The sequence below is a fragment of the Narcine bancroftii genome, chromosome 9, assembly GCF_036971445.1.
Source record: "Narcine bancroftii isolate sNarBan1 chromosome 9, sNarBan1.hap1, whole genome shotgun sequence".
In the NCBI taxonomy this organism is placed as follows: Eukaryota; Metazoa; Chordata; class Chondrichthyes; order Torpediniformes; family Narcinidae; genus Narcine; species Narcine bancroftii.
In genome coordinates, this window is record NC_091477.1 from 47995900 (window position 1) to 48012703 (window position 16804).

The window sequence follows — 16804 nt, forward strand, 5'->3', positions numbered from 1 at the left end:
GGTTGACGTGTATGTCGGTCAACAGCCCATCGCGAGCTTTGGGGGTCGACTTGCATGCCAGTCAGTGGGGCACCTCAGGCAGCCAGAAAATTGGGGTTGGCTTATATGCCAGATATGCCATAAAACCCTTGAAATTAGGCTGAAAAAGGGGTTGGCATATGTCAGTCGAGTTGTACGCTGAAATATACGGTACTTTAAAAGCTGTGAGTGTACTTAAAAACTACAATCGGTGCCATTATCACATTCCTCCACTTTGCTGGATTCAAATAATGAGTTCCTTAATTTTTTCTAAATCAACTTAAAATAGCAGTGTCCTCAGGAGGAAGAGCAGCATATGGAAATGACATTTAAGAAGCATACTGCTTTCCTTTACACTCGCCAAGTAACACAAAACTCATTTGTTTCTAATAGTAACTGTATCTGGTGATGTTTCAATTCAACCCTGGAGGACCACAAGGAAGTAATTTGGTCCTCCAACGCAATAAATTAAATAGAGACTTAATCTCAACTAAAAGCTGAAACTGCTCCAATTTAAGCAAGTTTCATATATTTATGTTTTGGCTTATTCTACATAATGTTTATTTTTCAATTATCTTTCTATTTGCTTTCCTCTGAACTATATCTCCAGTACTGAAAGGCATTTGGTTTGTATGGACATTATCCCAGATGAATGTGGAATATTCTATTTAGTCTAGGAAAATTAACCCTTGGCCCTTCATCTTGCAAATTTCTGCTGTTAAATGCAACACATCAAGGTAAACAGTGAGTGGAGCTGCTGGTAAGGGTCTCCGTAGTTCATTGGTTTGCAAGTCATTTTTTTTTATAAGTCCTGCTTCATCATACTGGGTCAGTTCTACCGTAACACACCAGGGTTTTACAACAGAAGTAGGTAGCCAACATCATAAGGGACCCCCACAGCATCTTCTCACTGCTACCTTGAAGCAGAGGTACAGAAGCCTGATGTTCAACACCTCTAGGTTCAAGAACATTTTTATTTTACAGGGTCTTGAACCTCCCCGTACTACCTTAACCATATAATCTGGGACACCACAAAAATGTTCTGTCTGCACCATTGAAACACCAATTTTATATTCATGCACTAACTGTAACTTCAAATATTTATTTATCTATCCTTTATTAGTGGATGGAACAGATAGTGTCATGGTTCGCACAATGCTTCCACAGTACCCACGAATCCGCCGCTGTCTAAAAGGAGCCTGTTTGTTCTCCCTGTGAGCGCATTGATTTCCTTTGGGTGATCCACTTTCCTCCCACATTCCAAAAATATACAGGGTCAGTAGGTTATTTGGTCATGTGGGTGTATGTGGATGGCATGGGCTCATGGGACAGAAGGGCCATGTTTTGTGACAGAAGTATTTTAAAATGTATTCTCTTTCCTTACTAGGGTAATTTAATGTATACCATTGCAGTTGGTGTTCTTCATGTGCCTGTGTGGCTACAAGTAAGAATTTTGGTGCATCTGTACATTGTACTGATTTACTGTGTATGGCAATAAACTCATCATCATTATCAAATAGCAGGAATGCAATAGGCAAGGGGAGAGCAGCAGAAGCAGTATCTACTAGTGACTCGCTCCACCTGTGTTCGCTCCTCATAAACTTCCTCAAAGCTCAGAGTAGGTCTGTACCAGTTAGCCAGGGGGAAGGCGGGTTAAAAGAATGGCTGAGGGGAGCTCAGTCCTCCTGCAGAGATGGCCGTTGCAATGGCCACCACCAGTTCAATGCATTTTTCAACATGACCCAGTGTTGCAGCAAAATCGTTCGAGCCCGGAGGAAGGGTCAGTCTGATAAAGGGCCCTAGACCTGAGACCTGCTTCTCCTTTCACAGATGCTGCTGAAACGGCTGAGTGTTTCCAAAATCTGTCACTTCCCTTTCATATTTCCATCCTCAGCGCTTTTGATTCCCAATCCTATGGGAGATTGTGGCATCTTGTTCTGTACATCTCTTCTTCCCCTCCAGTGGTCCCTTGGTGAGGCTCATGTGGGATGGGACAGGAGGTGGTTCTATATTTACCATTTCCCTTTCCAACTGCTCTGTTTCCTGATTATAGTCCTTCTTCATCTTGGTTACATAACTTATTATTTGCCCTCTAATGAATGCTTTCATTGCATCCCATAGTATAAACTTATCTTCCACTGATTCTGTATTTATTTCAAAATACATTTTTATTTGTTTTTCAATAAATTCTCTAAAATCCTGCCTTTTAAGTAACATGGGGTTTAATCTCCATCTATACATTCTTGGAGGGATGTCCTCTAGCTTTACTGTCAATATTAAGGGTGAATGGTCTGATAGTATTCTAGCTTTATATTCTGTTTTTCTTACTCTATCTTGCATACTAGATGATAACAAAAATAGGTCTATTCTTGAGTATGTTTTATGTCTAGCCGAGTAATATGAATATTCCTTTTCTTTTGGGTGTTGTTTCCTCCATATATCCAAAAGTTGCATTTCTTCCATTGATTTAATTATAAATTTGGTTACTTTGTTCTTTCTGTTAATTTTTTTCCCAGTTTTATCCATATTTGAATCCAAATTCAGGTTGAAATCCCCTCCTATTAATATGTTCCCTTGCGTATTTGCTACCTTCAAAAAGATATCTTGCATAAACTTTTGATCTTCTTCGTTAGGTGAATATACATTGAGTAGATTCCAAAACTCCGAATATATCTGACATTTTATCATTACATATCTCCCTGCTGGATCTATTATTTCCTCTTCTATTTTAAATGGCACATTTTTACTAATTAATATAGCCACTCCTCTTGCTTTTGAATTATACGATGCTGCAGTTACCCAATCTCTCTTTAATTTCTTGTGCTCCAATTCAGTTAAGTGTGTTTCTTGCACAAATGCTATATCAATTTTTTCTTTTTTCAGTAAATTTAGCAGTTTCTTCCTTTTAATTTGGTTATGTATTCCATTAATATTTAAAGTCATATAGTTCAACGTAGCCATTTTATACTTTGTTTATCTTCCCTTTCCGTTTTTATTATCATTACCTTTCCTCCTTTTCCATTTCTGTTTTCTTATTTTAAACCCTTTATAAGACAACATTCCTAAAACATCAAACATTTTCCTTGCTCTCCTATTTAAAACTTCTTTAGCCCCAATCTCCCCTTCCCCTCCTGAGTTGTCCTTTATCCCTTGTCGGACAACCACATCTCCCCTCTCCATTTGGGTTTGCGAATTCACTCGCAAGCGTCAGCTGATTTTGCAGTGACCGCAACTCCTCCCCACCCAGCCCCCCCCAGAAAAGATTTCACTTTTCATATGTAACAAAGGTCACTCTTTTAGTTCCCTTCTTATTCCCTCTATTCCATTTCCTTCCCTTATTAATTCTTGTCTATACTATCTATATTTTCCTCTAAATACGGATACATTATACATATACACACTTATACCTCTTTACCCACATACATATAAATCGTGGTCATTTTTACTCTCATTACACGTCTTCATCCCTCAGTCTATTTTGTAATTGTTCTGCAAATTTTCGTGCTTCTTCTGGATCCGAGAATAGTCTGTTTTGTTGTCCTGGAATAAATATTTTCAATACCGCTGGATGCTTTAGTATAAATTTATACCCTTTTTTCCATAAAATCGCCTTTGCTATATTGAACTCCTTTCTCTTCTTTAGGAGTTCAAAACTTATATCTGGATAAATGAAGATTTTTTGCCCTTTGTACTCCAGTGGCTTGTTGCCCTCTCTTACTTTTTCCATTGTCTTCTCCAGTACCTTTTCTCTTGTAGTATATCTTAGGAATTTTACTAAAATAGATCTTGGTTTTTGTTGTGGTTGAGGTTTAAAGGCCAATGCTCTATGTGCCCTTTCTATTTCCATTTCTTGCTGTGGTTCTGGACATCCTAGGATCCTAGGGATCCAATCTTTTATAAACTCTCTCATATTCTTGTCTTCTTCATCTTCCTTAAGGCCCACTATCTTTATGTTATTTCTTCTGTTATAATTTTCCATTATATCTATTTTCTGAACTCACAGTTCTTGTGTCTCTATAACTTTTTTATTAGATTCCTCTAATTTCTTTTTTAAGTCCTCTACCTCCATTTCTACTGCTGCTTCTCGTTCTTCCATCTTGTCCATTTTCTTTCCCATTTCTGTTAAGGTCATATCTATTTTATTCATTTTCTCTTCTGTGTTGTTTATTCTTCTTCTTAAATCATTAAATTCCTGTGTTTGCCATTCTTTAAATGACTCCATGTATCCTTTAATAAGAGAAAGTAAATCCTTTATCTTGCCTTTCCCTTCTTCTTCTATTTCACTGTACTCTTCCTCTGGGTTGGCCATCTGTTGTTTCTTTGTTGCCCTTTTCTTCTCTTCTTTCTTGTTTTCATTGTCTTCTGTGTTCTCTTCTTGCTGCAGGTGTTCTGCAGCTGTCGTTGCCGGCTGTGGAGATCGACTCCCCAGCTGGTCCCCCCTCCCGTCGGTGTGTTTTTTTTCATGCGCAGTTGCGCACTTTTACTCGGCTCAGCGAGCCATTTTTGTAGTCCACTTTCTACCGACCTGAGGTAGCGGGTTTCTCTCTCCACCGCGGGCCTCTTCGAACAGGTAAGGCCTTCTCCTTCTTCCTCCGTTGTCTTCTCTTCCTCTCTTCTTACCGTTGATTTCGATTTTCCTTTTTTTGTCGCCATCTTCTTTCCACCTTTATACTCACTTTTCTTTAACTTTTATTTCTGTGCCTTTGTGTTTTCCTTTGTTTTTTCTGACTTTTCTGGAGAGGGCTGGAGTTCACCGTCCGGCCTCCATCACATGACTCCGCCCGGACAGGAGGTGGTTGACATCATGACCTAGTGTTTGATCTGGTGCCCTCCTTCCACCACTTATGCTGCGGTTCCATGTGGCTTCCAAGAAATGGGTCCGAGGTTCTCACCACTCATCCTGAATGTTTCTTCTCAAGCACTGATGAGCTGAAGATTCTTACAAGTCAGTGGGGATGTTTCATTTGTCATGGGGGGCCTCTAAAATTGTTTTCTATGACCACATGCCATGACAGCAGAGAGTAATGAACTTGCCACAGATCATCACATCTATCCCCCCCTCCCCCTGCCCTCCCCCCCAACGTCTCCATCAGTGTCTCCCACTGCCTTGGAAAAGCAGCCAACATATTAAAATACTCATCCAACCCCGGCCATACACTCCCTACACCCACCTCCCTATTCTGTCAAAAAGAAAATTAATGAATGTGAGATCACACTCCATAAGATTCGACATAACATAACATATAACATAACAATTACAGCACAGAAACAGGCCATTAGGCCCTTCTAGTCCGCACCGAACCAAACACCCCTTTCTAGTCCCACCTCCCTGCACAATGCCCATAACCCTCCATCTTCTTCTCATCCATATACCTGTCCAACCTTTTCTTAAATAATACAATTGACTTCGCCGCCACTATTTCTCCCGGAAGCTCATTCCACACAGCTACCACTCTCTGAGTAAAGAAGTTCCCCCTCATGTTACCTCTAAACCTCTGCCCCTTAACTCTTAACTCATGTCCTCTTGTTTTAATCTTTCCTCCTCTTAACAGAAATAGTCTATCCACATCCACTCTGTCTATCCCTTTCATAATCTTAAATACCTCTATCAAATCCCCTCTCAACCTTCTATGCTCCAAAGAATAAAGACCTAATCTGTCCAATCTCTCCCTATACTCTAGATGCTTTAACCCAGGTAACATTCTGGTAAACCTTCTCTGCACTCTCTCCACTCTGTTTATATCCTTCCTATAATTAGGCGACCAGAACTGCACACAGAAGTCTAAATTAGGCCGCACCAACGTCTTATACAATCTCAACATCACCTCCCAACTCCTATATTCCATGCAATGATTGATAAAGGCCAGCATACTAAAAGCCTTCTTCACCACCCTATTCACGTGAGTTTCTACCTTCAGGGAATGATGTACCGTTACTCCTAAATCTTTCTGCTCTTCTGTATTCATCAATGCTCTCCCATTTACCACATATGTCCTATTCTGATTCTTCTTACCAAAATGAAGCACCTCACACTTATCAGCGTTAAATTCCATCTGCCATTTTTCAGCCCACTTTTCTAAGCAGCCCAAATCCCTCTGCAATCCTTGAAAACCTTCTTCATTATCCACTATTCCACCTATCTTAGTATCGTCTGCATATTTACTAATCCAATTCACCACCCCATCATCTAGATCATTAATGTAAATAACGAACAACAATGGGCCCAATACAGTTCCTTGAGGCACACCACTGGTCACCGGCCTCCAACCTGACAGACAATTATCCACTACCACTCTCCCTTTCAGCCAATGTTCAATCCATTTGACTATCTCAAAATTTATACCTAAAGACTGCACCTTCCTAACTAACCTTCCATGTGGTACCTTATCGAAGGCCTTACTGAAGTCCATATAGACAACATCCACTGCGCTACCCTCATCCACATTCCTAGTCACCTCTTCAAAAAATTCAATCAGATTGGTCAAACATGACCTTCCTCCCACAAATCCATGTTGAGTGTTCCTGATCAGACCCTGTCTATCCAGATGTTTATAAGTACTATCTCTAAGAATTTTCTCCATTAATTTACCTACCACAGACGTCAAACTTACAGGCCGATAGTTGCCTGGCTTCCTCCTTGAACCCTTTTTAAATAACGGAACCACATGCGCAATGGGCCAATCCTCCGGCACTATCCCCATATCTAATGACATTTGGAAAATTACCGCCAGAGCCTCTGCTATTTCCTCCTTCACTTCTCTCAATGTCCTGGGGAAGATCCCGTCTGGTCCCGGAGACTTATCCACCTTTATATTCTTCAAAAGCCTTAAAACTACACCTTTTGTAATCTCTATATTCCCCATATTTACCCAATTTGCTTTTTTTATCTCACATCTCCCAATATCCTTCTCCTTAGTGAATACCGAAGAAAAGAAACTGTTCAATATCTCCCCCATTTCTCTAGGCTCCACACACAGTTTTCCGCTCTGATTTTCTAAGGGACCAATTTTGTCTCTAGCTTTCCTCTTACCATTAACATATTTGTAGAACTCTTTTGGATTAGTTTTCACCCTGCTTGCCATAGTTTCCTCGTACCTTCTTTTAGCTTTCCTAATTCCTCTCTTAAGATTCCTCTTACATTCAATTTATCTTTCAAACAACTCCTTAACTCCATGCATCTTATATCTAATGTACGCCTCCCTTTTTCTTCGAACCAAGTTTCCAATATTCCTTGAAAACCACGGCTCTCTCAAACCTTTTGCCCCTCCTTTTAACCTAACAGGAACATAAAGCTTTTGCACTCTCAAAATCTGATCTTTAAAAGACTTCCATCTCTCTACTACATCCTGCCCATAAAACAAATTGTCCCAATGCACACCCTGCAAGTCCTTTCGCATCTCCTCAAATCTAGCTTTTCCCCAATCAAAAACCTCAACCCTTGGCCCTGACTTCTCTCTTTCCATAATGACATTGAAGCTGATGGCATTATGATCACTGGACCCGAAGTGCTCGCCAACACTAACCTCCGTCACTTGACCCATCCCATTTTCCAACAGTAGATCTAACACTGCTCCTTCTCTGGTCGGCACCTCTACATATTGTTATAAAAAACTATCTTGCACACATTTCACAAACTCTAACCCATCCAGTCCTTTCACAGAATGTGTTTTCCAATCTATATGTGGAAAATTAAAATCTCCCATAATTACAACCCTGTGCTTATCACAAATATCTACTATCTCCCTACAGATTTGTTCCTCTAGGTCTCGGTCCCCTCCGGGTGGTCTATAATACACCCCTACAAGTGTAACCTCTCCTTTCCTACTCCTCAGTTCCACCCAAATAGCCTCCGTGGATGTGCCCTCTAATCTATCCTTCCTAGGCACTGCTGTAATATTTTCCCTGACAAGCAATGCAACCCCACCTCCTCTTGCCCCTCCGACTCTATCACACCTAAAACAACGAAACCCAGGGATATTCAGTTGCCAATCACATCCCTCCTGCAACCATGTCTCACTAATCGCTTCCACATCATACTTCCAAGTATCAATCCACACCTTCAGCTCATCCACCTTTTTTACAATACTCCTGGCATTAAAATATATGAATTTCAGAGATTTCCCAATTTTTAATCCCTGTTTTCCCTCATCTTTAATAACAACATTATTTACTTTTCCTGCCAATTGCCCTTAATCTTCTTCCAGAGCATTTCCCTTCTCTATCACCTGCCCATCCATATTCAAATACTTACTACAAACTTTCTTTGTTTGCATTCTAACCTTCTCCTTACTGCTCTGTACTATTTTGTTCCCTCCCCCCAACCATTCTAGTTTAAAGGATCCTGAGTAGCCCTAGCAAATACCTCTGCCAGGATTCTGGTCCCCCTGGGATTTAAGTGTAACCCGTCCTTACTGTACAGGTCACATCTCCTCCAAAAAAGGTCCCAGTTATCCAGAAACTTAAAACCCTGCCCCTTACTCCACCCCTTCAGCCACGTGTTAATCCTCCACCTCATTCTATTTCTATTCACACTGTCACGTGGCACAGGGAGTAATCCAGAGATTACCCCCTTTGCGGTCCTTCTTTTTAACTCCCTACCTAACTGCCTGTACTCACTTTTTAGGACCTCTTCTCTATTCCTCCCTATGTCATTGGTACCTACATGTACCACGACCTCTGGCTCCTGTCCCTCCCACTTTAGGATATCTGGGACACGAGCAGCAACATCCCGGACCCTGGCACCAGGGAGGCAAACCACCATCCGGTTCTCCTTGCTGCGTCCGCAGAATCCCCTATCCGTCCTCTTAACTATGGAGTCTCCTACCACAATTGCCCTCCTCTTCCTTTCCCTCCCTTTCTGAGCTACAGGGGCCGACGTCATGCCAGAGGCACAGCCACTGTCGCTCCCCCCAACCTTGATGTCCCCCTCATCAGTGCTCAAAGAGGTTTCAGACTTCTGAATAAACCCCAAATGATGTTGCCTTTACTCCGTACTAACTGTTCTCCCTCCCTCTGTAACCCTGTACCATTGTACTTTAGCACTGTCTTACCTGTATAACATATGAGATGTCTAGCTGTGGTCTGCTTGCAAAATAACATCTACTTTGGCATTGAGGTACATGTGACAATAAACCTGAACATGAATAGAATGTCTGTTTCAGGAGGCTAGAGTTGGGTATGTAAACAGCTTGGCTTGCCTTTGGAAGTGGGTTAATATTTTAGGTCCTGAGTTCTGGAATGTTGGACTGGGAGAAGATGCTAATATTGTCTCACATCCTATGAATCATCATACTATTGCCTATATTGCCTTAATCATAATTAGTTAATCAATGAATTCAAACAATTGGTCCAGCATAGACAACTTTCACACATTTACATTCCTTCTTACTTGTTAACCCATAAGCTTCAAAGCCCCAGTTAATGTCTCTGAAGTTGTCAGACTGGCTGGCCTGTGGTTACTTGGGTATTTACGCTGCCATTTGTCCAATGAGTGTGGAAACAGTTGAAATCATCTAATCCCCTGGCTGCACTTCCCTAATAAAGGAGCCAGGGAACAATGGGGTCGTAATGCTGGCATTTAGTGCTGATGCCTGCCTCACAGCCCTGGGGAATAAATTCCCTGATTTGGGATGAGCAAGATGGGCCAAAGGGTCTGTTTCCACCCTGTATGACTCTAATAGCTGTGTCCAAAAACATACTGGGTTGTAAATCAATTGGGTGTCATTGGGTGGCACAGCCTTGAGGACCAAAAGGACCAGTTACCATGCTCTATGTCTAAAATTTTAAAAAGTTAAAATGTAATTGGAAAGCTGGATTTTTCCTTGTGAAATAAAAAGAAAATGGTTGTCTCAGTTTGCAAGAAGGTGTCACATAAACAAGGGGGCTCCCATAGTTTAATGTATGTAATACCTTCCAAATGATATGTAGCTGTGAGATAGCTGACAACTTCTTCAGGGAAGCTGCAATGAGGAAGCCCATCTCCTTCAGGAACATTGTTGAGTAATTTGGCAGTGATAACTAAAATACTGGATTTTTGTAACCATTATCAGTAGACCTGGAAGTTTGACAATTTAGTCCCTCGATAAGTGAACCGGGTAGACTTTCAAGTTCAAACTGAAATTCAATACCCAAGTAATTCTCTGATAACACAAGAAATAGATAATAGATAAAAATTCATAAAGAAGATTGTGTATTTTTAAAAATGTGGAAAATCTTTGCTCAAAAACCAAAATTATTGGTTGTTTATCCAGTGAGTTAAATTAATTAGTTGTGTAATTATGAATATTTGTCTATTAGTAGCAATGGAAAATGTTGTATGTTTATTTCCATAAAAATTAATAAATCCCATCAAATCCAAAGCTTTTATTGAATTTAAAGTTGAGCAGCATCAGTGGGAGAAAAAGAATGGTTGATGTATCGGGCCAAAACCCTTCATCATGTGGGGACGAGAAGCTAGTGTAAAGTTGGCAGGGTGGGAGGGGAGAGACAGGAGCCTGGTGTGGAATTGGTCAACCAGAGAGAGGTGAAACATGACGGACAGAGGCCAGCTGATGATTTTGCTGAATTAGTGTTAAACTTGTAAAAGCATTTATTCCCCAACAAGCAAACTTCATCCTGTAATTTGTGGTTCATTAAGTTCTTGCTCCTGAATGACTACAGGCTCGTAATGTGCACTTGCGTGACGAAGCCATTCCAAGAGAGGCTGCAACTGTTGAAAAACTGGAGCAACACACAAGATGCTGGAAGATCTCAGTGGGGTCAGGCAGCATCCATGGAAGGCCATAGATAGTCAACGGTTGGAGCTGAAGCAATTTATCAAGAACTTCCTGCTCATTTCTGTGCATGGGCCCAGATCAGAAAGATGGGGATTAGGTCATTGGGCCAGTTGGCTTGAGTCCTTGGGTTTCTCTGGGGGTGATTTGCTATCTGCCCAACTGAATATGCTCCTTTCGGTGATTTTATTCCACACTCCGGAGCCTTGTGCTATTTCCAGTCTTTTTTAAAATCTTTCCTGTTTTCTCATGACTTAGGCCAATGTTTCTCAACCTCTTATTCACTCACAAACTACCCTAAGTATTCCTTAATTTACTGCAGACTGGATTTGAAAAGGTGTACCGTCGGGATGGGGAAGAGGGGAGAGGTTTGGAGGGAGGGGGTGGAATAACATGAACTTCTCTTCGAATCAGCAATTGGGTTTTATTTTGTTTTGATGAGGACAATTTTGAGAATTTAAATTTTTTCACTCATCAAATTTGTGCCCTTGCTTTACAGACTAATTGTTTTTTTGATCAGTGATGAATGCTTTTGTCTCATTGCAGCGGATGGCCTATAGCAAACCCATGCACTGCTAATGGTCTGCGGACTGGAGCTTAAGTTAAATTCAGCCCATCAAATTGATGCAGGCTCTCAAAACATTCCAATTCATCCCATCGCCATAGCCAGCCGTATTCTCATCAATGCTCCCTGATGACACTAAGGCATAATATTAAAGGGGAAAATTAACCTTTTAGGATGGGGGATTAAACTGGAACACTTGGTGGGGTGGTAGGGAGGAACTGCACAGTTTCAATGTGCAAACTCCACTCAGATAGCATTGGAAGTCAGGATTGAACCTGGAATCAAAGAGCTGTGAGGCAGAAACATGTTGAGACAACCTGTTGATAATGATTATGCCTAGGGTTCGTTATATACATTAATGATCTAGATCAGGGGTGTCAAACTCAAATTCACGGAGGGCCAAAATTAAAAACTTGGACTAAGTCGAGGGCCGAACTAAATATTTATTGAAAATTTTCAACAACATCTGCATGTTTTCTCTTCTTTCAACATATGTAATGTTAAACTTTTTCTTATTAAAATAAATGTTTAATAATAGTTTTGGATAAACTCTTTCCAGAAGCATTAACAAATGAGAAATAAAATATTCAATAAATAATATATAAATCCTATAGAGGATTTGTCAAATGTTGCTAGTGTGCTGTCGAATAGTAAAATCTGAGGGCTATTGATAATGTGGGAGAATAACATGATTCCTGAAAAAATCAAATGCGTGACCGATTGTGGGCATGAACTCTTGCAGGGTTATTTGCCATGCCCTTTTTCCATTGGTACAGATATCCTTTGATTTACACACTTTTCAAGTTTTATGCCTAATGAGCTTGTATCCAGGTGCAGGACCATTTTTAACCAGGAATATATTTATCACTGTGACATGAAACTATTGGAAGATCGTTTTATCCTGAGATTAAAGTTCATAATACTTACTCAGGCCTGTGTGCGGGAGGGCGGGGTTTGCGGGCGATCGGGTTGGACATCGACAGTGTGGGGGCATCGGCTCTCGCTGCAGGGCGGCATCTCGGCGGATCAGCGGCCCCGTCACCGTGAGTCGCGGATCGGCCTGCGGCAGGGAGGGGGAGTGGGCAACGGTCCTGGCGAGGTCAGGCCCGAGGCCTCCGGTTCCGGGTGCTGGGAAGCGGCCTTGGCTTCCCCTGACACCAGTCAGGCCGCAAAACCAGAGTCCACGGTGAGACCCTGCAACGTAAACAGAGGAGGTGGGGGCGATTAGCAGGCTGACACCAATGCATTCTGGGATTTGTTGTATTACTGTGCATGCGCTATACTGGCGCGGCGGCCAGCGGGCCACCTCTAATACATTTTTGAAATTATCTTGCGGGCCAAATATAATTATATCGTGGGCCAAATATGGCCCGCGGGCCAGAGTTTGACATGTGTGATCTAGATGATGGGGTGGTGAATTGGATTAGTAAATATGCAGACGATACTAAGATAGGTGGAATAGTGGATAATGAAGAAGGTTTTCAAGGATTGCAGAGGGATTTGGGCTGCTTAGAAAAGTGGGCTGATAAGTGTGAGGTGCTTCATTTTGGTAAGAAGAATCAGAATAGGACATACGTGGTAAATGGGAGAGCATTGATGAATACAGAAGAGCAGAAAGATTTAGGAGTAACGGTACATCGTTCCCTGAAGGTAGAAACTCACGTGAATAGGGTGGTGAAGAAGGCTTTTAGTATGCTGGCCTTTATCAATCATTGCATGGAATATAGGAGTTGGGAAGTGATGTTGAGATTGTATAAGGCGTTGGTGTGGCCTAATTTAGAGTTCTGTGTGCAGTTCTGGTCGCCTAATTATAGGAAGGATATAAACAGAGTGGAGAGAGTGCAGAGAAGATTTACCAGAATGTTACCTGGGTTTAAGCATCTAGAGTACAGGGAGAGATTGGGCAGATTAGGTCTTTATTCTTTGGAGCGTAGAAGGTTGAGAGGGGATTTGATAGAGGTATTTAAGATTATGAAAGGGATAGACAGAGTGGATGTGGATAGACTATTTCCGTTAAGAGGAGGAAAGATTAAAACAAGAGGACATGAGTTAAGAGTTAAGGGGCAGAGGTTTAGAGGTAACATGAGGGGGAACTTCTTTACTCAGAGAGTGGTAGCTGTGTGGAATGAGCTTCCGGGAGAAATAGTGGCGGCAGAGTCATTTTTATTATTTAAGAAAAAGTTCGACAGGTATATGGATGAGAAGAAGGTGGAGGGTTATGGGCATTGTGCAGGTAGGTGGGACTAGAGAGGAATGTTTGGTTCGGTGCGGACTAGAAGGGCCTAATGGCCTGTTTCCGTGCTGTAATTGTTATATATGTTATATATATATGTTACATACACATTGTCCAGTGCACTGAAATTCTTATTTGCTGCAGCCAAATAGGTACTTCGTTAAAAATATAATAACAGAAACTAACAATTGAAATAAAAGAGATTAAAAATACAAATAAATAGATAATAAATAATGACAATTATCCTCGTGCATTGTACTTTTGTGCTGTTGGAATAATTGCTAATGAGTGTAATAAGGGAAAGCTCAAGAGTCTGATGGCTGTTGAAAAAGAACTGTTCTTGAACCTAGAGGTGCTGGGCTTCAGTACCTTTTGCCTGAAGTAGCAGTGAGAAGAGGTTGTGACCAGAGAGGTGATGAGGGTCCTTTATGATGTCCACTGCCTCCTCTACCTCACATAGATACAGTCAATAGATACCTTCAACCTTTCTGTGCCGTCAAATTTCCAAACTGGGCTCTGATGCATCCAGTCAATATACTGTCCAAAGTGCCCCAGAAGAAGTTTGATAGAGTGGTTGACGACATGCCAAGTCTCCGCAGACATCTTACAAATTAGAGGCATTGGTGTGCCTCCTTCACTGTTGCCTCATTATGTTGACTCCAAGAGAGATCTTCCTAAATATGGACTCCCAGGAGCTTGAAGTTTCTGACCAACTCCAACTCCATGCTACAAGTTGTGGTCCCGTGGCTTCTCCTCCTGAAAATCGACAATCAGCTCCTTGGTCTTGGTGAAGTTGAGAGCAAGATTATTGTTCTGGCACCACCCAACCAGGATCTCCATCTCCATCCTGCATTCTGACTATTCATTTCCAGTTCAGCCAACAATGGCAGTGTCATCAAAGATTTATTTAGAGCTGAACTTGGCTACACAGTCATTGGTGTGCAGGGAGTGGAGGAAGGGGCTAAACACTCAGCCTGGGGTGCCTCTACCTTGATGGTCAATGAAGAGGAGGTGATGTTGCCAATCTGCACTGATTGGGGACTGTCGATGGGGAAGTCAGGGATCCAGTTGCAATGGGATGAACAGAGTCTCAGATCCTTTGGCTTGGACACGAGTCTCGCTGGTGTGGTGGTGATGAATTAAACACAGTTGGAGCTGGAGTTAACATAGCTGTTCCTGTGGTCCAGGTAATCAAACGTAAAGTAGAGGACCATTGAGGTGGGGTCTGCAGTTGACCTTGTATTTTAATAATACTGGCACACCAACAGCATTTATTCAAAAGTAAAGTTTGGGTGGAAAGTAATAAGTTCTCTATGCAACACATTCATCATGTTGCAATGGTTCAATGCCATTTTTTCTATAATTTAAGAAATAATTGTAGTTAATAAATTTACTTATAATAAAATTCAGTAAAATTTTTATTTAACATTGAGTACATGAGGGCCATTCTGCCCTCTGTGTCTGCTCACCCATCCTAAGATCCTGGCTGATCCTAAAGTCTTTCTTCACCATCCTCTGGTTGAAGAAATTTCTTTGCAGTGCTGAAAAGCAGACCCCCGACCTAAAATGCTAACTCTCTTTCTCCTTCCTGAAGATTTCTGGCATGTTCTGTTTTTAATTCTCCTGAACTGTGTGTTGAATGGCCAACCTCTTATTTTGAGATAGTGACCCCTAGTTCACAGTACCCTGTATCAGGAAGTCTCACTTGTTCATTTCATCTGAAACCCCATTTTGTGCATCTCAGTGAGATCATCTCTCATTCTTCTAACCTCCAGATACTCCAGACCCTACAGATATGTAGCCCAGTTTTACCTCACATGGTAAAAAAAATCTTTAACTCTTGGAAATCAGACAATTAAGTGATGCATTTCCATGAATTCAGTAAACTTGGACCATTTGAATTGCAAGAATGTGTAGAGGGTTGTGAATGTGATTTAGGCCATCAAAAATATCCTCCTTCCCTTCATCCAATCATTCTTTAACTACACGAGCCACTGAAGCATGAACTGGTGTTCAGACTTTTACCTGAATAAAGCCTGTTGTACAGTGTTTTGAGTTTTGCACTTGCTTGCTGTTACCTCAGCGCACCACAATTTATTCAGGTAAAAGTCTGAACACCATTTCATGCTTCAGTGGCTCCCATGTGAATGGCTCAGGAAGGGACGGCTCAGGTCTATATTCGGGTCAGCTGATTGACAGCCAGCCAGGTGGAATCAGCCCCCTAGGGGGTCTATTCAGGTCACCTGATTGACAGCCGGCCAGGTGGAGTCAGCCCTTAGGTGGTCTTCCTGCAGGTACAGAGATCGCCTCCTGCAGTAGGCTGGTGATCATATCACCACACCTTGGAAAAGAAGTCAACATACTAAAAGGCTCGTTCCGCGCTGGCCACACTCCCCTCCAGTCAAGAAGATTCATGGGTGTGAGATCACGCACCTCTCAGATTCAAGGACAGTTTCTTTCATGCTATTTTCAGACTCCTGAATGAACCTCACATCAGTAAAGCTATGCTGCCTTTGCTCCATGCCAATTTCTGTAGCTCTGCACTCCTGTATTTCTGTGTCTTATTTGTCCTATGTTTGAGATGTCTAACTTGAGGCAAAACAACCTCTATCGCTGCATGTTGGATATGTGATGGTAGAACGTGACTTGAACTGTGAAAAAAAGATACATCATTACAAAGCATGCACTATCTTAAGGACACTCTGCTATGTGCCTGAGGCTGGGACTGAAGCAACCTGCAGGATGACAGCAGCTGGATGAATGAGCAGTTTGCTAATTTGCTGGATTTTTTTCCTAGTATGGAGTTGTGGAATTACTTTGCAGAGAAGACTAATGGTTCACTCAGTGTAAGTGGGTTTTACAGGCAGTGATGGTAGATGCTACGCTATTTCAATGCCAGCAACATGGGTTCAAATCTTCCGATAGCTCAGAAGTTAGAGCCCGGGTCTTGTAAACCAGGGTTTCCAAGTTCAATCCTTGCTGGGGCCTCATTTCTGTGAGGGGCACTTGACAAAGTTAAAGAATTTCATGCATGTTATATTCTAATGTTATGTGACAATAATGGAACTGTCATCTTTAAATCTGGCACTGCCTTTAAGATACATGTACGTTCTCCCCCAGTCTGCATGGGTTTCCTTTGGGTGCTCCAGTCTCTTCCCACTCTTCAAAAATGTACAGAGATTGTAGGTTAATTGGTGCATGGGGTGGTGGCATGGG

General features: G+C 41.7%; 1 protein-coding gene across 1 annotated transcript in view; it reads right to left on the reverse strand.

Moving 5' to 3' along the window:
- LOC138742912 (uncharacterized) overlaps positions 1-16804 on the reverse strand; it is a 56454-nt gene that overhangs the window by 2334 nt on the left and 37316 nt on the right. The window contains exon 4 of the mRNA XM_069897796.1: positions 12283-12549. Within this exon, the coding sequence (XP_069753897.1) occupies positions 12283-12549 (267 nt within the window). The remainder of the gene's footprint in view (positions 1-12282; positions 12550-16804) is intronic.